The 26,366-nt window shown below is 43.1% G+C and overlaps 1 protein-coding gene across 1 annotated transcript in view; it reads right to left on the bottom strand.

The window, feature by feature from the left end:
• Window positions 1-26,366, bottom strand: part of BOD1L1 (biorientation of chromosomes in cell division 1 like 1) — a 67,635-nt gene that overhangs the window by 32,807 nt on the left and 8,462 nt on the right. Inside the window, exons 5-14 of the mRNA XM_027770448.1 lie at window positions 25,264-25,388; window positions 20,760-20,950; window positions 19,057-19,668; window positions 18,339-18,488; window positions 14,720-14,886; window positions 13,245-13,356; window positions 12,448-12,586; window positions 10,421-10,493; window positions 5,004-8,508; window positions 1,107-3,653 (exon numbers count right to left, since the gene is read on the bottom strand). Coding sequence (XP_027626249.1) covers window positions 1,107-3,653; window positions 5,004-8,508; window positions 10,421-10,493; window positions 12,448-12,586; window positions 13,245-13,356; window positions 14,720-14,886; window positions 18,339-18,488; window positions 19,057-19,668; window positions 20,760-20,950; window positions 25,264-25,388 — 7,621 coding nt within the window. The remainder of the gene's footprint in view (window positions 1-1,106; window positions 3,654-5,003; window positions 8,509-10,420; window positions 10,494-12,447; window positions 12,587-13,244; window positions 13,357-14,719; window positions 14,887-18,338; window positions 18,489-19,056; window positions 19,669-20,759; window positions 20,951-25,263; window positions 25,389-26,366) is intronic.

The raw sequence follows: 26,366 nt of genomic DNA, 5'->3' as shown, positions 1-26,366 counted from the left end.
AAAGAGTGTTAACATACTGTGGAGACAGCTTATTTCCATGCTATTCCCACAGTGACATTCGTAAAGACTGCCCCCAAAAGAAAACATTGAGTTAATTTTCTCAATAAAGGTTATTTATGAATAGATTCACGTAACTAATTTCATGCTGACATGGCAAAGTTAAGCATAAAGGTCAATTGTGAGGCAGATAAAAAGACAGTGAAGCTTTCTCAGGTGAAGACTCAGTTCTACTCTGGTCTTGTCTCTGTCTTTCTTCCTCTCTCCCTGTTCTTTATGGTTGTGGCTTCCCCAGTTGTCCTCGCCTACCCACACATAAGCCTCCAAAGAAATGTCTGCAGACTTTTCCCTGCTACAAGCATCCTAAAAAACTTCTATTTTTGCTTCTCCAGAGGGAAAAATGGGGAAGGAAGGGTACTAGAAGGTACCAGCAACTGAGCCATAAAAACTTCTGGAGCATTCAGTTTATTCCAGGCTAAACACAAACACATCTAAACCTGAAGCTAACTCATTTTATCCAAATACACTCAGTTTAAAAAACAAAAGGCTCTCGTAAAGCACAACAGAAGCCACTGGACCGAAATGACTCATACTGCAAAGTCGTGATAACCGAGTAACGGCCAGAATGTTCGCTTTTGTACTGTGAGTCCCGTCTTATCAAACACAAAATAGCCTTAGCAATTGTTTCTGTTCTACAGGCACCTAAGTGCCATGAAAAAATTCTCTGCCCTAATTCCTCATTTGTGAAATGAAGCTGATAAAACACACTCACTTCACAGGACAGCAGTAAGGAATTCTTCATTTTGATTGACAAGAGACCTGAAGGTCAACAGGTTTAGGGACTTGGTCCAGTCACGCAGGCAACCGTGCCGGCTAACTTCCCTTGTCTCAGTCTCTTTTCTCCTCCCATATGAGAAATGAGTCTAACAAAGCTTTAAACTTTTAAACAAATTAGAGTTCAACTTTCAAGTCTGATGATTTTGCAACATGATGGAAAAAAAAATTACGTTCATTTATCACCCTGGAACCAAAACTATCTTTTGAAAGATTGTCTTTGATGTACCTCTTCAGACAAGCACTTTGTAAAATACTAAAATTTAAATTCTCACCTAGGCCACACAGATTTCCATCCGAAGAGACAGGGACCCCAAGGCCCCCTTCCTCGTGGGGTGATCCTGTCACGCGGTCACCGTCTCCCGTTTGCTCGGTGAGTGTTTCGTGAGTCCATCTGCCACTCTGATCGCTCTTCGTGGTTGAGTCCTGCTCACATTTAGGAGCTGACGGAGCTGTGGGGCGGGCGGCTGGAAGGGTCACCGTGTGGGAAGGAGTAATGCACCTGGTGGTGGTGTTCAGGTCACCCTCAGGCTCCGGCTGGTCAGGGGGCACAGAGGGATGCTCTGCGGCGTCTCTGACAGGCGGCGTGCTGTCAGCTCTCTTAGCACCAGTATTTGTTGCTGCTGGACAGTGAGTACCAACAGAGCCCTTGGGGGCAGGTGCCTGCTCTGGTCCTTTGAGCTGGAAGGAGTTGGCACTCCTCTCCAAGTCCCTTCCTGTGGAACAATTTGCTGTGCTGCTGTCCCCTGGTGTCCCTTCCTCTGGATTTTGGTCTCTGCTCTGAACAGAGCTCAATGCGCTGTCCTCGTCTGTGCTGTCTTTCTGACCTGTTCCTGCAAACGGGCCCTCACCAGGGTGGTCTCTGCCTCGACTCTTTTCCTCATCTGCAAACGCAGCACTTGGCTGGCTTTGTCCCGCAGAGGACTCCTGGACTGATGGCCTGCAGGGCCCTCCTTTGGTGTAGGCTTCCTGTGCGTGTCCTCTGTGCAGCACAGGACACTGACAGCTATTCTCAGCCACCGGGCTGGGCCTGGGGGCCTCACGCTCGCTTGCCTTTGTGGCTAACAAGTCACCATTTCCCACTGGGTTGTTTGCAGTCGGCTGATCCTCTCCATGTCTGTCGAGGCTGGCGCCAAGTGGCACGCATTCAGCCGTGCTGGTGGAGATGATGGCAGCATCACTCATGTCTTCCACTCTCGCTGCGGTGGGCTGGTCTTCGTCGTGGGGGACAGCACCCACCATGACTGCTTCGCGCCCTTCCAAGGTGCTTGTGGAAATCATGGTGGTGTCGTTCACCTCTTCTGCTGGCGTGACTGAAGGATGAACTTCCTCCTGAGGGATGGCACTGGACACAGGGCCCTCGCAGTCTTCCACGGAGCTGGTCGAGATGACAGCACTGCCATCCTTTTCTTCCATGACTGTAATGGCTCGCTCACCCTCACCTTCAACAACGGCACCGGCAATAGAGGCCTCGCACTCTTCTGCGATGCTGGTGGAAATGAGCGCACATTCATCTTTCTCATCCTTGCTGGTGGAGGCAAGAGGACCTTCAACCTCTGTGGGTGCACTGGGCATTGGCACCTCAAAGTCGTCAGTGCTTACTAAGGCTGAACCTTCAGTGCTTCCGTTAACTGTTGCGACTGGCTGCTGACTTTCGCCACACTTGGCGGTAGTTGCACTGGAGATAGGCACTTCAAACTCTTCCCCGATGCTCGTGGAAATCATAGCACACTCATCTTTCTCTTCGTGTATGCCAGCAGTGAGTTGGTTCTCATCTCCTGAAACTGCACTGGGCATGGGGGCCTCAAATTCCTCCCTGCTTACTCTGAGGCCCTCTGTATTTTCTTCAGTCCTCAGAGCACTTAAATGGTCTCCTTCTAGGTCGACGACGGCACTTAACTGAGGGCTGTAATCATGTGTTGTACTGGTGGAGATGAGTAAGCCTTTGCCTTGGTTCTCAGTCCCCGCTAAGCCCTTCTGGTGGGTGATAGCATCGCTGGCTGTGGCGGCCAGGCGGCCATCGTACTGCTCGTTTTCCACAGAGGTGATCACGCCCTCATCTTCCTTCTCAGCTGGTGATGTGCGGTCAACCTCACATTCCGGGACAGCACCAGATACAAGGACATAACTGCCCTCCACTAGGCCAGGGGAAATAGCGGTATCTTCTTGTCCTTTCCTGGTAAGCTGACTGTCACTTTGATGAGAAGCGGCACTAGTCATGGGAGCCTGGCCACCTTCCAGAATTGGTGCCACTTCACCCTTTCTTGAAATTGCACTGGTCACACTGCTTTCTACAATTCCTTTTGCACTGGAGCAAATCTCCGCGTCTTTAATCTCCTTTTCTGCACTACTCATGCTATCAATGTTGCTTTCGTTTGCATTCATCGTGGCTGCTCCGGCCTCAGCTTCCACGTGCTCCACTGCAGTACGGATCTGCCTGTCCCCCTCTGCACTTTCACAGGTCACCATGCCTTCACTCTCCTCTCCGATTCCTGTGCATGTGGAAGCATGCCCCACTTCATTTCCTCGTCCAGTACTCGTCACGACACCCTCTCCTTCGTCGTCCTCCTCTTTCGCGCCTGTGCTGGTCACAATGCCTTCATCGTCACATGGACCGGCAGCAACTACTGGTGCCTTTGTGACTTCCTTGGCTACTGTGCTGCCCATGGCACTCTCTCCATTTTCTTCTGACTCAGAACTTATAGCAAAGCCTTCGCTGCTGTCTTCTGAGCCGGTGCAACTCGCTGGCCCCTCTCCATCTTCTTCTGTGATGCCTGTGCTCGTGACTGCGCTCTCCCCTTCTGCACCATCATTCACAGAACCATCTCCTTCCTGGCTGCTGGTGGAAATGAGCGCACATTCATCTTTCTCATCCTTGCTGGTGGAGGCAAGAGGACCTTCAACCTCTGTGGGTGCACTGGGCATTGGCACCTCAAAGTCGTCAGTGCTTACTAAGGCTGAACCTTCAGTGCTTCCGTTAACTGTTGCGACTGGCTGCTGACTTTCGCCACACTTGGCGGTAGTTGCACTGGAGATAGGCACTTCAAACTCTTCCCCGATGCTCGTGGAAATCATAGCACACTCATCTTTCTCTTCGTGTATGCCAGCAGTGAGTTGGTTCTCATCTCCTGAAACTGCACTGGGCATGGGGGCCTCAAATTCCTCCCTGCTTACTCTGAGGCCCTCTGTATTTTCTTCAGTCCTCAGAGCACTTAAATGGTCTCCTTCTAGGTCGACGACGGCACTTAACTGAGGGCTGTAATCATGTGTTGTACTGGTGGAGATGAGTAAGCCTTTGCCTTGGTTCTCAGTCCCCGCTAAGCCCTTCTGGTGGGTGATAGCATCGCTGGCTGTGGCGGCCAGGCGGCCATCGTACTGCTCGTTTTCCACAGAGGTGATCACGCCCTCATCTTCCTTCTCAGCTGGTGATGTGCGGTCAACCTCACATTCCGGGACAGCACCAGATACAAGGACATAACTGCCCTCCACTAGGCCAGGGGAAATAGCGGTATCTTCTTGTCCTTTCCTGGTAAGCTGACTGTCACTTTGATGAGAAGCGGCACTAGTCATGGGAGCCTGGCCACCTTCCAGAATTGGTGCCACTTCACCCTTTCTTGAAATTGCACTGGTCACACTGCTTTCTACAATTCCTTTTGCACTGGAGCAAATCTCCGCGTCTTTAATCTCCTTTTCTGCACTACTCATGCTATCAATGTTGCTTTCGTTTGCATTCATCGTGGCTGCTCCGGCCTCAGCTTCCACGTGCTCCACTGCAGTACGGATCTGCCTGTCCCCCTCTGCACTTTCACAGGTCACCATGCCTTCACTCTCCTCTCCGATTCCTGTGCATGTGGAAGCATGCCCCACTTCATTTCCTCGTCCAGTACTCGTCACGACACCCTCTCCTTCGTCGTCCTCCTCTTTCGCGCCTGTGCTGGTCACAATGCCTTCATCGTCACATGGACCGGCAGCAACTACTGGTGCCTTTGTGACTTCCTTGGCTACTGTGCTGCCCATGGCACTCTCTCCATTTTCTTCTGACTCAGAACTTATAGCAAAGCCTTCGCTGCTGTCTTCTGAGCCGGTGCAACTCGCTGGCCCCTCTCCATCTTCTTCTGTGATGCCTGTGCTCGTGACTGCGCTCTCCCCTTCTGCACCATCATTCACAGAACCATCTCCTTCCTGGCTGGCACTTGTTCCTGAGGGTGCATCCTTATCCACCAGGACCACGTCTGCACCTGAAACCATGCGCCCCTCCTGGGGCCCTGCTCCAGTGACTGAGCAAATAACAAAGTTGTCACTTCGGCCTCCTGCTCCTGTACATGTCACTGTCCCCTCAGTCTCTTTTTTGGGACCCATTCTCGGATTTCCCTGGGACCCATCAACCTCTTCACTGCTTATGGACCCTGCTCTTATTTCTGTCCCAGCACTTGTGACTGCTCCATCACTTTCCACCTCGCTAATAAAAGCAGTCGCTCCTTCAGCTATTTCCGAGTCTCTACTTGAAGAACCGTCACATTTTTCTTCAGAGCCTGCACTAGTTACAGCATCGTCCTTTTCTTCCATCACGGCACTGCTCATGTTGGCTTCTATGTCAACAGTCTGAGCCGCCAGCAGGTTTGCAGTGCTGTCTTCAGACTCGGGCACGGCACACTCTCCACTTTCTCCTTCCTTGGTGCTTGTGAGGAAAGTTTCACTTTCGGCAAACCCTTCTGTGACTACACCCCCACCTTCTTCAGCTGCAGCAAAAACAGTGTACTCACTGGCTTCTGCCCCACTACGAAGAGTGTTACTTCTGAAGGGAGCACCCATTATGAAGCCTTCATCTGCCTCGATGCTCGTACAGGGCAGGGCTACCTCACTCTCTCCTGTTTCTGAAAAAGTGGTGGTGGCATCTCCAGCCTTCACTGGGTTCAAGGTGACACCTTTGTCCTTCCCTTCAGTACTAGTGGCAACGGAAGACTTCTCTGTTGCACCAGACTCAGCTGCCACATTCTCAGGTTTTTCATTCCTTTGGGGTAAAATGGAGGATGCGGCATCACCTCCAGCACTGGTGTCTACCTCGCTGTTTCCAATCCTTTCAACGTCAATCGATAGGCCGATTTCGCCTGGGTCTCTACCGTGCTTCGGTTTGAGAGTTTTAGCACCCTTTTCTATACTCACACCCATTAAACAATCAACAGCAATGTCACCCTTCTTGCCGTTTTCTACAGTAGCTCTAACTGTCTGCGTTAAGTCAGGTTTGGCACCTAAGTCACCTTCTTTCTTGGCCTTGTCCATCAAGCCACCTTCTTTGCTAACATTCTTCTCGTTTTGTGCAATTATGCCTGTTAACCTGCTGCCAAGAGGCTCGTTTCCTTTTCCTTGGTTACTGCCCAAGAAAGTGGCCTGGTAACCTTCTGGAATGTGTCTTTTGCTTGTGTCTGCTGGGATATCTACCATGGAACCTCCACCGCCTGCTTTACTGTCACTTGTCCTAGGGACTTCTGATTCTGTACCAGTCGGACTCCGGTTAGGGCTCTCAGAATGAACCACCGGGACCGCGCTGGCAGTACCATCCTCTAAAACAGTTTTCTTGTCAACTAAAGGAATTGCATCTGAATCATGAGATTCTTTCTGAGGCACAATGGTCACTAAACTTAGCGATGGTGCAGGTTCTAAATCTGCGGAATGTTCAAGAGCAGCATCTCCTTGAGCAACATGCTCGTCGGTGGCTTTGGTTATGCTTTTCAAATTCTTCGGTACTTTATCATCTTCTGACGGGGGGCCAGGTAACATTCTACGACTAATCTCAGCGTCTACACTGAATTCATGAGTTCCCTGTTGGACAGGTTCTTTCTCCCCAAAACTCGGTTTGGACACAGCACTTTGGATGTGCCCTTTCTTGGTCAGGATGCTTTTATGGTCAGTATGCTTTTCAGAGTTACTATTAACTCCTGTTCCACGTCCTGATTTACAAGCTAGAGCTGCTATTTTTGAGTCTGCTATGGAAGTTCTCAATTCATCTTTTAAAACTGTAACGTTTTTTTGTTTCATATTTTCAGAGTCAGTATCTTGTGGAGAATTGTCATTGCTGCTGTCCTGGGGTTTAGACATGTCACACACATTTTCAACAGCTGACTCGGAGTCAACTTCCATGGGTTCTTGTTCAGGGGACAACGTGGGATCATTGTTTTTTTTTGGTCTCTGCAGGAAGAAACTACTGGAAGTGCTCAAAGTGTTTGCAGCTGATTTTTCTTCTCCTTTGGCCATCTCTTGGGATAAGCTTCCCTTTCGATTTTCACACACTCTTTTACTCAATTTCTTTTCCGTGACTGAACTGTTTCCTCTAGACTTCTCATGATTACTGTCAACTTCTTTACCATCCTTGTCATCTGATTTACCTTCTTCCTTCTTTTTCACATCTTTATTACTATGCTTTAAGCTTCTGCTTTTGTGCCCCTCTGACAACTTCCTCTCTAGTCTGGAGGAGCCCAGGTCTTTGTCCCCCTTATATTTTTCCTTTGCTAATGGTAACTTAGCTCTGTGACTAGAATCTTTCTGTGTACTATGTGCTAAAGTAGCAGCACTCTCTAATGCCGGTTCAACACCAGTTTCTTCAAAAGGTTTGTCCTCTACTTTAGACTTTCGCTGTTTTTCTGAGTCATTTTCTTCTGTGTTTTTCTCTTTATCTGGTTTTGTTGTGATTGCTTGTTTTGTGACACTTTCATGTATTTCTGTTTCAACAACTTTTAACTGTTTCCCTTGACTTTTCGATTTAGATTTCAACACAAGTTTCTCTTCTAACAAGCTTTTTGTTCTTCGTTTTTCCTTATGAACAACCTCTTCTGGTTTTAAATGTTCTAAATTAGTCAAGTCTGTATCACACTTATCTTCTGAATAACTTTCACTTCTTCTCTGTAATGTGGTACCATGTTGCTTGAGACTTGGAGAGTCTTTCTGAATTTTAGACTCACTTGATCTTCTTGATTTGTGCTCTGCTTTAGTTTTTTCAGCTGACAGGTGTCTCTCTTTTTTGTTGTTTTCTTTACGAACATTCTCATCTGTTTTTATAATGTATTCCGAAACTGGCTTTCCATCTTTGCCTAAGATCGACAGTTTTCTTTCATTCCTATGTTTACTTTTTCTTTCTGCTTTCTCATCTGAAGAAAACTTTATTTGTTGACTTTGCTTCTGAGTATTTTCTTCTACTTTCAAACCTTTCTCAGAAGCATGAAGTTCAGTCTCTTCACCTGTTTTATGTATACTGTCACCTTTATATTTATGTTTTGTAGATGGTTTGTCTTCTAAAAGAACTTTCTCTTTTTCAGGCTTCTCCTTGGAAGATTTCACGTCCTTCTTAGGTAGGCTTTTCAAATGTGATGTTTCACAATCATCCTTCTTTAGATGCTTTTCATTTTTAAGTGCGTTTTTCTGTTTCTGGGGTTCCTCTGTGCCAGTTTCTGAGCGTTCTACTTGCTTTCTTCCATCTCTTGTGTCAATTTCTTCCTGGGGCCCTTCCATCACAACAGGCGTAGATGTCCGTCTTTTATGTTCTTTTTCTATTTTGGACTCATTTTTGTTTTCATCAGTTGAATGCAAACACTCTGAAAGTTTCCGGGCAGGTTTACTAGGTTCGCTTTTTGCATGAATATGCTTCAGTTCCTTCGAAGAAGACAACTTTTCCTTTTCACAAAGCTGTAAGAAAATAAAAGTTAAGATATGAGAAATAACAAAATCAATTTTTAGAATCAAATATAACGTGTGGGTTCATTTAAATAGATTGAATGCTATCACATGCATCAGTACCTCGATGCCCAGCTAACAAGTAGCGGCTCCAGAACTGAGCTGAGGTGGCTTTACTTTGAGCTGGGTTTTCCTCCCATCTCAGCAGGCACCTTTATCAATACTAGCTGTTTCTCCTGTCACCCGCACGCTTAGAAGGCCGTCTTCATGTCTGAGTCACTGGAGCCCACCAACACCCAGTAATCATTAATAAATATAAGTAGAATGAATGATAGTCTAATGTCCTTTTCAGTCTTTAAATGTAATATAGGATAATAAAAACAATTAAAAAGGTTTCCTATATTAAGAAACCTGAATCACTTAAGGAAACCTCATGAAGTTTCAAGTGCACAGTAACAGTAAAAATATCACACATAATGTGTGTATGTTTATGTATTCAAGAGAAGAAATGACAGACGACAGCATCTAAACCTTCCTTCTACTTCAATAAAGACTCGCTGACGACTAGTTGTAGTTTTTCTTATTCAAGTAATAGGGGAAGCCCTCAGAAAACCTTTCTGCCTATGTCAGCTGACAGTGCGCCTCCTTAAATTTCCACAGAGATTCACGTACTCCCAGTAATACAGGGCTCGGTGCACTTACATCTTAATCCATGCTTTAACATTTCACAAGCAACAATTCTAAATGACTGTGCATAAAACTTAATAAGATAATTTCTCAAAGGAATTTATCACAAAATAAAGTTAAATATTTAAAAACTGTCTTCATGAATCTCGGGATATGTTTATAAATACATTTCTATCTTTAAATAAAGAAAGTAAAAATATTTGTTTGGTATTAACAAATAATCATAGAAAGGTCAAGCTATTTCAGCTACAGAATTATAAATATGGCTGTTAAATAAAGATTTGATCACAGAGAAAGCACAAGTTTTTCCTAATGAATTATACAAAAAGGAAGAAATGCATTCACTGCATATGTTTATTATTAAAATAATCAAATCTTGGAAATGACCTAAGTGCTCAAATAAAAGGAAATGCTTAAATAAATCATGGTATATCCACTTAATATAAAAATATGCAATCATTAAGTAATTAGGAAGCTTTTGAGGTAAGATGACATGACCGAAATGTTAAAATATTTCACCAGATTACTTCTGCTCTAAAAAGGTATGCATACATGTGAACGAGGAGTGAAAGAGAATTAAATGGACAATTTGTCATGAAGGAGGAATCTTAGTTATTAGTCTTTTTCGTCATTATTTGGTCATCGGGAAAGTCATGATGAATTTTTTATAATAGAAACATAGAAAAATGTGTCATGACTTTCCTGACGACCTAATATTACTGGCAATTTTGTTACTATAAATAACAAATGGGGAAGGGTGTGAGGAAGAGAAGAAAAGTAGCTATTACCCTAGATAAAAATTCAGAGGGCAGGCCTGTGGCCTAGGGTTAAAGAAGCCAGACTTTATAAGGTCAACTGCGTGGTTGAAACCCTGGCCCCAGTGGCTTGAAAAACCCAGCAGGCATATAAACTCAAAATCCCAGAAAGACGGAGAAATGGAGGAGCAGGGACCGCAGCGTGACCATGTCCCACTGCAGACAGCTGCTCCCACTCCTCTCCCTCTTGTGTGTGTGCACGTGCCCTCTGGCAAAGGAAAAAATTTCATATAAATCTACTCACCAAAATGAGGAATTCAAGACAAGGTAGGATAGGGATTCCAGAATACCAAGTACGAGTTTTGTGTTTGAAAATGTAACTCTGAAAAGGTCAAACTGCATGCTGAGTTTTACTCTGAAGGCCTAATGGTCCATATCAAACAAAAAGCATTTAAAAGGGGGTTTCATTGATTAAGACACACCTCACTTGTTTTGAGGGTTTCTTTGGACTCTTCTTCAGACAGTTGTTTCTTTTTGGAACTGTCTTCAACATTCCTAAGAAGAGAAAAAAATATATAAACTTTGAATCAAACATAAGTATTTCTGGGACCAGCAGTTGGTGTAATGGACTATGTCGCTGGACTCCCATGTAGTCAACTGCAGTTTGAGTCCCGGACCCGATGGCTTAAACTCATGTCGGGTGCGCGTGTGTGTGTGCGTGCGTGCGTGCCCAAGATTCTGAGAGGAGAATGGAGGAGAAGGGATTGCAGCATGGCCATCCCCTGGAGGGTGATTTCTCGCTTTCTGTCTCTCTGGCAAGCACACACGCCCTATAGCAAAAACCTCTCCAAGAATCCAAAACAAAACAAAAAAAGTAAGTATTTCTCAGGAATGTTAAAAAAGCTGTCCTTTCACTGTAAATAGGTGATCTATAAATGAAAGGTTGTTACGTCTCAATATAAACCTATTTTTTTTTTTTTTTTGAGAGTTTTTTGCTATAGGGCACATGTGCTTGCCAGAGAGAGACACAGAGAGAGAAAGTGAGAAATCACCTCCCGGGGGGATGGCCATGCCGCAATCCCTTCTCCCCCATTCTCTTCTTGGGATCTTGGGCACGCACGCACACGTGCCCAGCATGAGTTCAAGCTGCCAGGTCTGGGACTCAAAACGCAGTCGACTACATGAGAGTTCAGCGACAAAGTCTTTATGCTAACTGCTGGTCACTCAATCTAAACCTATCCTTAGTCAATAAGGGATAACAGTTAGGGGCTGCTATTATATCTTGAAAGTCTTACCATCTTTTGAGCAAACAAAGCTGTCTCACTTATTCATATCAATAAGAATGAAATATGACAGGACACTCGAGAGCTGACTATTGTATACTGATTTCTATAGAATTGTTGCTTCAGTATCTTGAAGATAATTATTTTGTTATTAACTTATATAATTTCAACTTGATAGAATAGCAAAACTGTACCCGTGGCTCACATAATTTTATGACCACACTCAAGATTATTTTCAGCTAAGTTTTATAGAATTAACAATGACAATGCAATGTTAAAAAAAAATCTGAGGGGCTGGCAGGTAGCGTGGTGGTTAAGTGTGCTTGACTTCCAAATGGCTGACCATGATTTCTAGGCCTGGATCTGGCAGCTTGTTTTCTCACTCTCCCTCCCTCTCTTCTTCCCTCCCTCCCTCTCTCTCTCTCTCTCTCTCTCTCTCTGTGGTCAAATAAAAAAATGATAATAATAAAAAATAAATACTAAAAGAAATAAAGTTAAATAATATTTAAAAAAAAATCTGAATCAGATTTTGGATTATGAAGAAAAGCATGGGTTACTGGTAAAAAAAAAGAATTTCATGAAAAGAATGAGAATGGATGCTATCACTGTAAATAGGTGACTACTAAATGCTCAGACAGGGATACTTCCAGAGTAATTCTAAAGTCATAATGGTGTGTTTACATTTTCCTGGAAAAAAGCTCTAAATCTTCCATCAGATTATCAAGAAGGTCTGGGACCTAAATAAAAATTTTTTTTCTTTCTTTTTTTTTTTTTAAGAGAATTTTTTGCCATAGGGTGTGCGGGCTTGCTAAAGAGACAGAGAGAGGCAGAGAGACAGAAAGCAAGAAATCACCCCCAGGGGGATGGCCACGCCACAATCCCTTCTCCTCCATTCTTCTCTTGGGATTTTGGGCGTGCACGCACATGCCCAGTGCGAGTTTGAACAACCAGGTCCAGGACTCAAAAGTGATAGAGTAAGTGGGAGTCTAGCAACATAACCATTACGCCATCTGCTGGTCCTGGGGCCCAAATGGAAGTTAGAATATACCACTGTGAGGTGCTATAGTTACTAACATAAAGAATCATGGTGCGCAAAGTGAAACCCAGAGGTGCTCGGTAAACAGCAGTAACATGCGTGCCAACTATGACTGCTGCCGTTCTCAGTGCCTGCTTTGAAGGGCGCCAGGCGACTGGCACAACGGGAACACGGCCAGATAAGTATGCACCTTGAATCTTTTCTTCTTTTTTTGCTTAAGGCTACTTTTTTCTCCAAAACTTTCCGCTCTTTAAGGACTTCTTTGATTCTGGGGGCTTTAGGTTCCAAACTCTTTGCTGGTGATTCTTCTAAATCCACACTACTTTTGCCTAGAATAGAAAGAAAGAAAGAAACTATACTTTAGAAGAGAGTTTTATAGACAGTGTACTACTTATTTTTCACTAAGATTTTCTAATCATGGTAAAAATGCAAAATGGCTTTTTTTCTGTGAATTGTGCTGGAATAAACACAGTATTTTAGATGAGAAGTCTTACCTTTTCAATTTTAAATGATCATATATGTGTATGTGTGAATTTGTATACTACATATGACTAGTTTCAGTAAGGAGTTCAATTTTGCTCAATGCAGTATTCTGGGTAAACATTTGATATTTTAGTAACAAAAACAGAATAATTCCATTAGCATCTCCATCCAGCCAGGCTTGAGTACTACATGTTAATAATCCACTTTCCAGTGATCGCTGATTTGACAATTAATAAAAAACAAATTGTTAACAGTTGACTAGCATAGGTTGGTGACTGATAAAATGTTTAATTTAGATATGGTGATATAAAAAAAAGAAAAATAACTAAACACATTAGACTAAAAAGTAAGGAAAAATGGGAGAGAGCAAGAAAAGTAAGGAAATCTACATTTGAGAATAGGTCATTTTATTTTTGTTCTTATGGCATAATTAATATAAGACTATCTAGAAAAAATGGAATGTATAAATAGTTACAAATATTAAAATGGTAACATCTGCTGTACCTTGACCCTTGGCTTTTGAAGACTTTGTCTTTTCTGCCTTTTGTTTTCGTTTTTCTTCAAGTTTCTCTCTATTAATTTGCCTTCTTAAAAGCCTCTCTTCTTTTTCTTTAGCCTGAAAATCACAAAATATCCTGATATTATCAGGCAAAAGCAAAAACACTCAACAAATACATAGGAAAAAGCTTTACTTTGCACTTTAGGTGTTCTTACAAATTAAGGGGTTTAGCAAAAGTGTGTGTGTGTATACTACATACACATACTTGTGTGTTTCACGCTGGAAGCTACCAGAATAAAAAAACAGATGTGAAATTTTCCGATGTTCTTTCAAAATGCCATGAATTTAAAGGGCAACGTAGTATTTTGGGAAAAGGTTGTTTAATAAGCTGGTTCTTTCAGTTAAAAAGCTGTGAAATTACCTAGCATGAGCACCAAGTGTATACAGATAGATGTCTGTAACTTCTCGATTAGTGCTGAAGAAAAAAGTTCAAGTGCAAATTCAAGTGACAGGCTAGTCTTATAGCAAATGACTTGCTGGTTATACTCTTGGGACCCAGGCTTTGGAACTGGGATTTTTTTGTTGTTGTCTTTTAAACCAGGGAGAGATCACAATTAATGTGTTAATGCCCATCACCCCTTTTGGCCCAGGGCTCAAGGTCAGAATGACAAAAATCCTAAGCGGAGGCATAACTCCTGACCAAGTAACCTTTATAAGAGATAAGCTTAGAAGGAAGGCTAGCTGCTGGTAGCATTTTGTGGACTTCTTTCAAATCATTTTTCTACATAATATGCCCTTATCCCAAAATACACAAGTTTTCATATTTTAAAGCTTATGAAATCATAAACCATCTTAGAAATGATATATATGTAAAATGCGGTAGGAGTTTTCTCTGAAAAGGTGTTCTTTTTATTTATTTTTTTTAGAGAGATTTTTGCTAAAGGGCGCATGTGCTTGTTGGAGAGAGAGAAAGCAAGATATCACCCCCCGGGGGGGGCACACTGCTATCCCTTCTCCTCCAGTCTCTTCCTGGGCATGCACGCACAGACACCAAGAGTGAGTTTCAAGCCTCTGGGTCCAGGACTTGAACTGCAGTTGGCCATGTGGAAGTCCAGTGCCTTGACCATTATGCCACCTGTCGGTCCCTGAAAAGCTGTCCTGAATTCAATGGCACATCTTACAATTGGAAGCATTTTCGAACCCAGGAAATACATGACCTGCACTTCCCTCTTAATGTCAGGACAACAGCCACACACCAGATCTTTGTATGACTTGCCTGGAACATTCCCACTCCACGAAACATTATGCTATTACCAGTTCTTTTACAACCATTAATAATGGCGGCACCACACCTGGATCCCATGTGTTATGTCTAGTCCACGTCGCTCAATGAAGAGAGACCAGAGCCTTGCTCACAGACTACTCAAGTTTCTCAACCTGGGGGAGGGGCTAAAGTAATAACGGGTCAAAGCAGACTTACAATAGATTGTCGCCGCTGTTCTACAGTCAGCTCGTCATCAGAGTCGCTATAGTATTTCGAGTAAAGATACGGTTTGTGAACATAAGCATGCCGCACACTTTTTGCTTTTCCTTCATTACAATCACTAGTTTGAGTTTTTGCTTTATTTCGTCTACTCTTCTCTTCATCTGGAACAAAGTCAGTAAAAAAGGGAGTGTGTCTGTGAATTAATAACAAAATGGCACCATGCTTGTACAAGCAACGAAACTTCAAGGGTGTCTGTAGGCTTAAAAGGTGAAATATCAGTAGGAGAAAATCCAGAAATTGACATATTTAACTATCAGCCTCTTGCACTTAAAAGGAGGCAAAGAACAATTAGACCTTGTTATCTACACTGTTAAAAGAATGTCAGAGAAATTAAATGTAACAGTTTATTTAAGCAAAGAAAGATCCATGAAAACTGGGCAGCATTCACAATCAAAAGAGGCTCAGAGTTCCACTTCAGCAGCAAGAGCACTGGGCTTTTTTTTTTTTTTTTTAAATTTTAAATTTACTTATTTAAATTTGATCAGAGAAGGACAGAATGAGAGAGAGAGAGAGAGAGAGAGAGAGAGAGAGAAAGTGAGAATGCGAGAAAGCAAGCCGCCAGGTCCAGGACTCAAACCGTGATCAGCCCTGTGGAGTCCAGCGCCCTCAACCACCATGCCACCTGCTGGCCTCCGAGCAGTGGGCTTTTCTAGAATGAACTCACAAGTAAATGAATTACTGGATTGGCTACAGCTAGGCATTTGTCTTAGACATGGATCTGGTGAAAAGTCTTTAGTTAAGAGGTTAATTGGTGGTTTCTGATTGGTTAAAGTTAAATTTTGCTTTACTGTTTACACTGAGCTTTAGTTTGTTTATGTTGGTGCTAAAGTTGTCTCAGCCTAATTGGGGTAGCTCTCCCCCACCCCAATTTTAAAAATGATGTTCTCTTCTTTTTTAATTTTGAAAAAATATTTCATTATTTTTAAAGTTTGCTACAGGGCACGTATACTCACGAGAGAGAGAGACAGACAGAGAGACAAAGCAAGCTCCCAAGTCTGGGACTCAAACCACAGTCAGCCCTGAGGCTCGAGTCTAACACCTTAACTAACTTGCCACCTGCTGGCCCCAACAATGTTCTTTTGATAAACAGTTAATTCTCTTTTACAGATTGCCAGAGGACACATGTACTCACCAGAGAGAGAAAGGGAACAGGGAGACAGAGCGAGAAGGAGAAAGCACCACTGCAGTGCTGTGTGGTCACAGCAAATCTCCTCTCTCTCTCCATCCTGTCGGGATTTGGGACATGTATGCACACTTGTCTGGTATGTTTCTCATGTCTCTGGGGCTGGGATTTGAACCACAGTCAGCCATGTGGGATCCAGCTTCCTTAACCACTAGAATACAAGGCTAACCTGACAGTTAATTCTTGTTTGGATTTGATATGTTTTACCACTGTTAAGTTGAAAAAATTCATTGAAGCTGTACTTTAACCTTGAGATTTTGGGACCAGTAGATGGCATAATGGTTATGTCACTGGATTCCCACATAGTTGACGGCAGTTCAAGTCCCAGAACTATGACTTAAACCTCATGCTAGGTATGTGTGTGTGTGTGTATGTGTGTGTATGTGCGCAAACATGCGTAAATCAAATCCCAAGTGGAGAATGGAAGAGAAGGGATTGTGGCATTGCCATCTCCCCTGGGGGAGGGGGGGTGATTTCTTAAAAAAAAAAAAAAAAAAAAAAGAAAATTTGAGATTTTAATAAATGCCTACAAGTTTCTCAATTAGGGAAGAGGCAGAAATCAATAAAGGATCCTATAGTAAGTATGCACTAACCCTCCCCTAAATTAGGAAGGTGAAGAGCAAGAAATAAACAAGAAAAAAAAAAGCAAGCAACGTTTTCAATTCCTACCATTTAGTATTCTCAAAACAGCCATTCTTTTTTACTTTTTAAGCTTATGCATGTAAAATCTAACCCTACCCAGGAAAAAACTTAATATCCCCAAGTGCCAGGTGCCAAGAACTAGAATTTGGTCAGGGCAGAGAGGGAATTCAGTGAGGAGAACTCTCCTGACAGGCTCTGCAGGCCGGCTCATCTGGACAGCCGGGGCGCTGAGGGAGTGCTGCTGCTATCTGGATGGGAGACTGAGAAGCACAACTATGGTATTAGAAACGTTTCCTTTTTCTCCTCTGATTTTCTTTCTAGGTATCCTAACCAAAAGCCAGTAGCAAATTTTTAAGAAGTTATCTACAGGCAATTGTAAAGTGGTGAAATAGTTTTTTTTTTTTTAAGGTCACGAACAGAATTTAATCATATGGTAAAGAATAACACGGGTACTGGTTAAAAGCACAGACTCGTAACTGAAATCTGCCCTGGTGCTCACTAGCTGTGTGTCTCTGGACTAGATATGCTGTGATTTTGTTTCCTCACCTATACTGACAGTTTGGGGTTGTTGAGGACTACGGTGGCTATTACGCACAAAGCCCTTAGCATAGTACGTGGAATATAGTAAGGGTTAGCTGAAAAACTGCATAATGAAAAATGCATCCTCGCCCAGAGAGGTCAGCCTTTGACGTTAGCTTCCGGGAGGTCATCTGTAAGCCCTGGCATACCATGACTAACCGGACTACTTCTGTTAGCCTATGGGTCTAGGGTCAAGCCAAGTAGTTTAACAACCTGATTTAGGGCTTTGGCTCCATAAAGCATCAGCTTGACCTCCAGAGGGCTACAGACTAGATCAGACACGGGCAGTCCACTATGACTACACGCTGGTGCACAAATAAGGACTCTGGACCCCTGAGCTCTCCCGTCTGGCAGTTTTCTGTGCACACTGCCAGCAGCAAAGCCAAGTGCCACTGCCCATGCCCCACAGGGGCCAGGGGGAGCTCCCTGTCGGCGCTTCCTGCACTCTGCCCTATTTGCCCCTTCCCTTGCTGATTTTTTTTTTTTTTGGAGAGGTTTTTGCTATAGGGTGCATGCACTCACCAGAAAGACAGAGAGAGACAGAAAGTGAGAAATCACCCCACAGGGGGGATGGCCACGCTGCAATCCCTTCTCCATTCTCCTCTCGGGATCTTGGGCATGCACGCACATGTGCCTGGCGTGAGTTTAAGCAACTGGGTCCAGGACTCGAACCGCAGTTGACTACATGGGAGTCCACAACATAGCCATTACGACAACAGCTGGTCCTCCCTTGCTGATTTTTAATGCGGCCCTCAGATGCAGTCAACTACAGCTATTTCATGCCAGCTGTGAGGGAGTTCCGTGAGTCCTCCTAGGCTGCAGGGAGCCCTGAGCTCATGTTTGGTACCGAAGTGAGGGTGACTTAGGGGCTGAACTTTCTCCAAACACCCCCGACACATAAATAAAAAGCACCTTCACTTGTATGTCGCATCAAGCCCTACAATGATCATAAAGGATCGAGTCAAGACAAGGAGAACCAGGGCTTGCTGAAGCTTCATCATTTACTAAGCTTGCTCAGGCAGAAAACCTCCAAGGTGGGACTCACAAAGAAGTCTCCCAGCTACAATGGGTCACACTCCTGCCACACTAGTAAACATGTACAAATAACGCTCGATGGGAAGCTTCCCAGAGCTGAGTAAAATGGCTTACCATCTGACGTAATCTCTCCTTCTTCCATGCTATCAGACATTACAACTTCCTCCTCAGTCTCTTCTTCAAAAGATGAAAGGTCACTGGTATGGACAGAGCTAACCGTGATGTCTGTAAGTCCATCCACATCAGAATCTATTGGAGAGCAATCTTCCAAAAGAAAACAAAGTACAGGAAAGAAAACGGTCTTGATACAAGACTATACTCAGAGCCCAAATCCTAAATTATTTAAAATTTACTACTTTAAGTACATGTCAAAGAAATTCAATCATCGAGTAAGGTAGAACTGTTTCTAGAAAACACAAACTAGTATTCTATAAAAAGAACTAAACTAGTAATTTATGATGTAAGTGATATACACCAAAGCAAATTTTAAGTTACTGACCTATTTTTACCTAGTATTTCTAAGGTTACGATATACCACGATGAACTAAGTGATTTAGAATAATGTAAGGGAATACATTACAAGACTTAAATGATAACATTTAGTTCCTCTGTTTAAATTACCTTGTGAACAGGTACCATTAGTATTAAAAAAAAATACAGATGTTTACTGCTCTCTCTTTTTAAGGAAAGGAGATGTAAGTTTTCAAAGTATTGAAAGAAAGCAGAAAATACATTTACTAAAATTTGAAAGCAAATTTGAAACTACTCTCATCCCAAAATAGACATTTCTTGCCCTTTAAATTATCGTGCATTTTTGCAAATTTTTATGTACCTTCTTTTGTTCCTTCAACAGCTCTAACTTTATTACAGCTCTTTTCTGAAGGAGGTTTTGAACTCTCTGTTTCTTTCTCCTTTGCTTGTTTTTCATCTTTTACTTTTTGTACATCTTCACTTCGTTTTGTGTAATCAAATTTCTTTTCATTTTTTTCCTTCTTTTCTTTCTTTTTCTCTCCTTTGTCACTGCTGTCTGGTTTCTTTTCACCTTTGTCTGTTAATTTATTTTTTTGGTCACTGTTCTCTTGCTGAACATCCTTATTTAGCAGAATTAAACTATTATTCTCCTTTGTGTGATTTTTACTTTCTTCAACTGGACAAGGGAGATCGCTGAGTTCTTCAGACTTCGGGGCTGTCTCCAGCCCGTCTCCCCCAGGGTCAGGTGTGGACCTCTCTCTGTCAGCCGCATCCTCCGACGTCCTCTCCTTGTCAGTGCTAGCGTCACTTGGCTGAGAAGAGAGTTTTTTGGACACTCGCTCACTGGTCTTGGCATTGGGCATCTCGGTCGAAGCCCTGGCAGCATTAGCTTCTTGGTTAAGGGAACTTATAGTTTCCAAGATTGACATGGCATCACTGGCCACATTGGCACTGGGCCCAGGGGCAGGAATACCTTAAAGAAAACACGAGTTTTAAAATTTTTATTTTATTATGATTATTTTTAAAGAATTATTTCCTTTATTTATCATCATTATTTTTTACCTTGACCAGAGTGAGACAGAGAGAGAGAGAGAAAGAGAGCAAGTTGCCAGGTCCAGGACTTGAACTGTGGTCAGTCATGTGGGAGTCTAGCGCCTTTAACCACCATGCCCCTGCCAGCCCCAACTTTTATTTTATTATTTTTTAAAAGAATTATTTCATTCAACTTTATCCATTTACTTGTTTATTTAATTTGACCAAAAAGGGACAGATGAGAGACAGAAAGTGAGAAAGCAAGCTGCCAGGTACAAGACTTGAACCGAGGTCAGTCACGTGGGAGTCCAGTGCCCTCAACCACCATGCCACCTACTGGGCCCACGGAAACACAAGTTTTGATAAATGTCTGTGAAGGTAAGCACAGCTGCTGGATCGATGCTGCGTCACCGGTATCTTTACACAACATTGGACTTTAACAGACCACTGCTAGTGACTTCTCTCTCTTACTAACACAGTGTCTTTGGAAGGGCTTTTGTTCTGACTGTCTCATGATGTCTGAGAATAGTCTAGTTTCCAGAAAAAGACATATTGTCTAATTATTTGTTATTCTCGCTAATACAAAAACATATACCCACATAACTAAACTGCCTATTACTTTGTATGTATTAACTTTGAAAAATAGAAATGTTTTGTGAGTTGAGGAATCCGTATTTAAATAAATACAATTTCACTAGTGTAGACACATGGAGAAATGCTTTAAAGAATCAAATGTGGGGTCAGCAGGTGGCGTGGTAACTGAGGCATTGGACTCCTATGTGGTCGACTGGAGTGTGAGTCTGAGACCCAGCAGCTGGACGCTCATGCCGGGAGCATGTGAGTGCATGTCCAAAATCCTGAGAGTAGAGTGGAGAAGGGACTGCAGAGACCATCCCCCCAGGGGAGCGGTCTCGCTTTCTCTCTCTCCGGCAAGCATGCGTGTTCTAAAGGAAAAAGGCAAAAAAAAAAAAAAAAAAACAGATGTCTTGAACATGATAGAACGGAAGTGACCGAGAGAAGCAGCAGCAGTACCTGGTGCGAGGACGGACAGGTCAGGCTTCTCATCGTCGGGCGCTGCGCTGCCACTGGCCTCCTCTTTGTGGTTCAGTGTGGCCAAAAACTCGTGCACAGCTTTTTCCACCTGAGGTCTGAAGGTGTGGTTGATCTTTGGATCCACAACCTGAGAAATAATTCTGTCAATACCAGACTCCAACATTCCTGATCTGAAACACAGGATAATTTATGGAGAGATGACAAATAATGTAATATTGGCATTAGTCACTTCTAAATATAACTGTATCTATTACCTGTATGTTCAACCTTAAATTGCCCCAATCCATTTGTCTGCATACATAGACAGAGTAGGCTTTGAAAGTTTCATGCTACAGTGGCATTTAGATACACCATACTGTAAAAACTGTTGACTTTCCCTCCCCATCACTGGTTGGAAATATTAAAACAGAACAAAAAAATCCTTAGAACCAGATATAGTACACTGTGCAGAGTCCATGGACGTAGCTGATGCTTGTCTTATCTTACTCCTACCCTCATCACAGCAAATAGGAAGAAAATGTTGAGTTTTGCAATTTTTTTTAAACAGAAAAACAAGCTTTTTATAAGTATTAGAGTCTCTTGGAAAACTGAAGAACATACACAAAGTACAATTTCATTGAATTAGAAAAAAAGAAAGAAAGCTTTAGGAAAACAAAGATAAAATTTAAGATTTCTGGCTATTTTTAAATTATCTTCCTGCTATAAAAACTGGGTGATTTATTTATGCAACAATAATGTTATGGATATCTTCTACGTAACAGGCACCACGCTGACCACTGGGCCGTTATAAATCAGACTTGATTCCTGTTCTGGTTGGAGAGTTAGACCAAACAATTAAAGTACAAAATGAGGGACCAGGACATGGAGTAATGGTGTGAGCGTTCCCAAAATCCTTAGAGGAGAAGGGACTGCAGTGTGGCCCCCCAGGGTGATTTCTCGCTTTGTTTCTGTTTCTCTGGTGGGCACACGTGTGCTAGGCACTAGCATACACCACGTACTAGAGGAAGAGAGGAGTAAAGAGTGTTAAGATATGTAAGGTAATTTGGGAACACTACATAAAGGAGAAGACGATTGAGCTGATTCTTGATTTCCAAAGGAGAGAAAGGGAAGTATTCCAAATTAAAGAAACATATTCAAGAAACAGGAGTGTTTATAGAAAATATCTGAAAAGTGCTTCTGCTAGAGGCATCTGAGCAAAACAACAGAACAAGCATTTGCTTTAAGAAACACATTTCAACCTAGAGGAGCTGAAGTCCCCAGGATAGCGCTGGAAGACGGAGGTGTCAGTCACCTCCAGTTTCCGGGCCTCAGTCTCCCTCTACAGCACAGGGAAGAGGCATCTCTCCTTACACTTTACAAATGCTATTTTTGAGTGTAGCCCTGTCTGGAGTGAAGGATGGCTTAGATTTTTTCCCCTTTCCCGAGGCACGCTGCTGCCTTGTGGTACTATAATTCTATTTATGTGGGCCACAGAGAAAAATGAGCCAACACAGCACAAAGTAGGTTACCTGCTTTTCAAAGTTCTGGGATTGAGAAGAAAAAAAAGGCAAGAAAGCAAATCCTGCAAACACTGATACACGTGTCTTTAAAATTTAGCAGGTGGAGGGCCAGCTGGCCTGGTGGTTAAGGGAGTTGGATTTCACATAGCCAAGCGTACGGTTCAAGTCCTGGACCTGGAGGCTTGAGAAACATGCTGAGTACCTGTGTTTGTGCCCCAATTCCCGAAAGGATGGAGACAAGGAGGGATTGCAACATCACCATGCTGGGAGGAGCGGCGTGTTTTCTGTCTCCTCTTTGGTGAGCACATACACCCTCCAGTAACACAAAACAAAACACGGAAAAAAGAAAAAGCAATCTTAAAAGTGATCTGATTTAAGGCAGAGGTAAAAAGGCATAAAAGATAAAATCCATCCACCCCAAAACGATTGCTTCAGTCTTTTTCTGTTTGCTTGGATTCTGGCCCTTGTCCTGTAAACAAACAAAACACTGTCGGGCTTTTCATTCAGGGGTCAGCTCAGATCTGAAATAACAATGGTTTCCGGTCCTAATGATCAAGGTGGACTCACAGCCTTGGGGCAAGGCCACAGCTGACTCCCAGAGTGGGAGAGGCCGTCACTCTAGGCTCCAGGGAAAAGCTAAAGTGCCAGCAGCTGGCACTTTTCGGTTTGAAGTTATTTTCTTGTTTTTAACATAAAACTTTACTGATGGAATTTAAATGAAAACAGTAATAATACAGCCAGAAGAAAATTTATAGATGTCTTAGGAAGAACAATGCCTAAATTATCCAAGAAGACAGCTGTTTTCCCTTTTCTAAAATGTCTCAAGAAGAGCCTGTATTATTCCTATCAATAGATAGGGCCTTCCACTATTTAACCACTGGCATAGGCAAAAGAATTCCTTACTCTTCACCAACAGGATTCTGTGGTAACAATGTCTTAACCTGCCACAAGAATTTAAGAAGCTAGTTTTCACAGGTGCAAGACTGAGTTTCGTTCCCTTAAATAACTGTTTGCTTATCTTAGGAGTCTCTCTGTTAAGGAGTAAATGCAATGTCGGAATGTTTGTCTCCCATTTGAGTCTCAACTCAAGAAAAGAATGCAAGACCCGACAAACAGGCTTAAATCTAAAAGCAATGCAGTCATCTGTGAGAAGAGGCACCTATGCAGCTGGCAGACAGACTGTACAACCAGCAAAGCTCTGTACATTGTGTGTGGGGGGTCAGGTGTCGATGAGCCTGTCTCCACCTCCCCGTACCCCGTTACTGTCCTTTGGTTCCTGTTCTCCTGAACAGTAAGTGAGTGAACCTCCAGACCTGTCATTCTTCCTTTTTTTAAAAGAGAGATTCTTACTATAGGGTGTGTATACGAGAGAGAGAGAGAGAGAGAGAGAGAGAGAGAGAAATAATCTTCCACCCCCACCCTCTCCCCAATGGCCACGCTGCAGTATCTTCTCACTCACGCATGCACACAGGCTTGGTGTGTTTTAAGCCACCGGTCCAGGACTCACACCACAGTTGACTACATGGGAGTCCAGTGATGTCACCATTATGCCACCTGCTGGTCCGCAGGCCTGTCTTCTAACAGCCTGTTCTTTCCTTTTCAGTAAATGGCTTCTTTTCCCCTTCCAACAGGTATTACTTTAGAGCCCTCTAATGGCATCTTTGAATCTCATCTCATCTGGACTGTTTCTCAGGCCCCTCAAACACCCTTTAAAATGCAGCCAGCAAGCTATTGTTGACTTCCCTCGTGTCTTATTCACAGAGACATGCGTGGAATCCCCCAGGCTTCTAGTTTCTAGTGTTACCTGTGGCTAAATGGGTCTGTCTCTTAAAAATCAGGGTGGGAGTTTTTATTTGGGACTTCCTGCTGGTGGAACTATCACACTAGTGGCAGGCTTGCAGGTTCCTGTGGGACAGAGGGTTACGAGGTGTCAAGCAGAGATAGCTCTGTTTAACTGTTTAAAAGCCACATTTCATTCTCCGACATGTGCCTGAACATAAATATTTGTCAAGACAGGAAGACCTGGTGCTCTTTAAATAACTTAGTCACATTTTTTGGCAGGGTGGGGGGGATGAAGCAGGAATAGAAAGTCTTCTTGCCTTGTCAAATATTTATATTCAAAACAAGCATAAGATTGTAAATCAGTCTGCTTTAGAGTAAATACACTTTTTTCCAGGCCTTTAAATATTCCAGCCCTTCTTATTCTCTTTTATTCTCTTGTGTTCATTCAAAGTGGCTCTGACAAGTCCAGTTTTATTTTCTGTATCATCACTAAATACCAACGCTAATTCATGGCTAAAAATGGGAGGGGGGGACTGGCTGAATTAGAAGACAGAAGACATGGCCTCAAATCTATGGAAAATACTTTCATCTCAGTAATGTTTAATGTCTTCCTCTGCAGAACAAGAATAACAGAGCCTATTCTTTTAGGACCAAAAAAAACCAGCCAGATTGTAACTTCGCAGGTCACAGTTCGTCTAGCTCTTCCTCACCCCTGGATTTCTGCTCTAGGTTGCATGCGCTCTGAAGACAGACACGGTAAAGATGAGAAATCAGCCTTCCAGGGGTGGAGGGCCTTCTCCTCCATTCTCCTCTAGAGACTGAAGACGGGCACCCACATGCACCCAGTGCGGTTTTCAAGCCCCTGGGCCTGGGACTCGACTGCAGTCAGCTACGTGGGATCCAGCTGCCTTACCCACCACACCACCTGGGTGGCCCTATGTCTAGTTTTTTTTAAGTCATGATGTTATTTCCTTTCTTTAGGACAGGGAAAAAAAAGCAGACTGTTAACACTGATGGGGGACGTGTGAAAAGATTAGACCATAGACAAAAATTATGCAGCATCACACGAAGTAGTCATGACCAACCTGATAAAATGGCCAAAATCTTTAGGTAAACAAACATCTGCTTGCGGTTTCTGCTTTTAGGCAAAGTAGGTTATGACTTTCAAAGCTCTGCCTAGGAGCACTAATTTTCAGACTTACTTGAGGACCTGCTGTCTAATATTGTTCCTTAGCTGGTTCTTATTGAGATGAGGACTCCACGTATGAGTTGCCAAGTGATTTGTAACAAAGTTGTCCACCCGCTGTCGCAAATTCTGATAGGCAGGCTGGAAAGAAAAAACAAACAGACATAAAGTATTAAAAATATCTAATGTTATGCAATATCGATAGTCTCAGAAATTTGAGAATGTTTAACGGTGTTAGCATGTCTTAAATTACAGTATCAATGTGACAACAAAGTCTTCCAGCTTGTGACAAACCTTCAGGATAACTTACTGTAACACAATACTGTTCATTTTGTCTAAGACTAGGTGTTTGGAGGTTTGTGAAATAACGAAAAAGGAAGACACACCTTACATTTGTAGACAAAGAATGAGAAATAGAAAATAAGACAGAAACAAATGTTATTGTTAGGTGATCTGGTACAGAAATGCCGAGTGCAAAGGATGTAAACCTTCACTGAGAATGCAGCATTTCAGGTTCACAATGTAGCTGGAAATGCAAATACAGGCTTTGCAGACAGTCAACAAGGTAAGCGAGGAACAGGTGTGAGGAAATGCTGTGCAGGAGTATTGATTCGGGAACCCCCAAATCGGTAATCCAAGTTGGCTGGAGAAGACACTACCAAAAACCAGAGAAATGAAATTGGAAACAGGGTAGAGCCAGGTGCCAGGCAGCTCTGGATACCGGTATGAGCAGCCTGGAATTCTGGGGAGAGGATGGGAGCCCCGCACACACACTGGTAGAGTCATACAATATCTGCGCTTTCTGATGATTAGTTATCCTGTGGTCGAAAAGTAAACAGTCACAAAATGCATTTAGGGAAGTATGCACTAATAAGTAATAAAAGTCTATACTAGTGTAGAAGAATGGGTTGAAAATCAGGGATGCAAGAAAACATTATTGAAGGATAAGCACTTGAACTAGGCGTTGAATGTAAGGCAGTGGTTCTCAACCAATACCCCCAACCTCAGGGCCATTTAGCAACGTCTTCAGACAGTTTTGGTTGTCACATCCTAGGGAGATACTAACATCTACTGTACAGAACACGGGGGGGGGGGGGGGGGGGGGGGGGCCACACCCCC

Source organism: Tupaia chinensis, unplaced genomic scaffold, assembly GCF_000334495.1.
Source record: "Tupaia chinensis unplaced genomic scaffold, TupChi_1.0 Scaffold000138_1, whole genome shotgun sequence".
Taxonomy (NCBI): Eukaryota; Metazoa; Chordata; class Mammalia; order Scandentia; family Tupaiidae; genus Tupaia; species Tupaia belangeri.
Note: the sequence above shows the minus strand (reverse complement) of the source record. Positions and strands in the feature narration are given on the sequence as shown.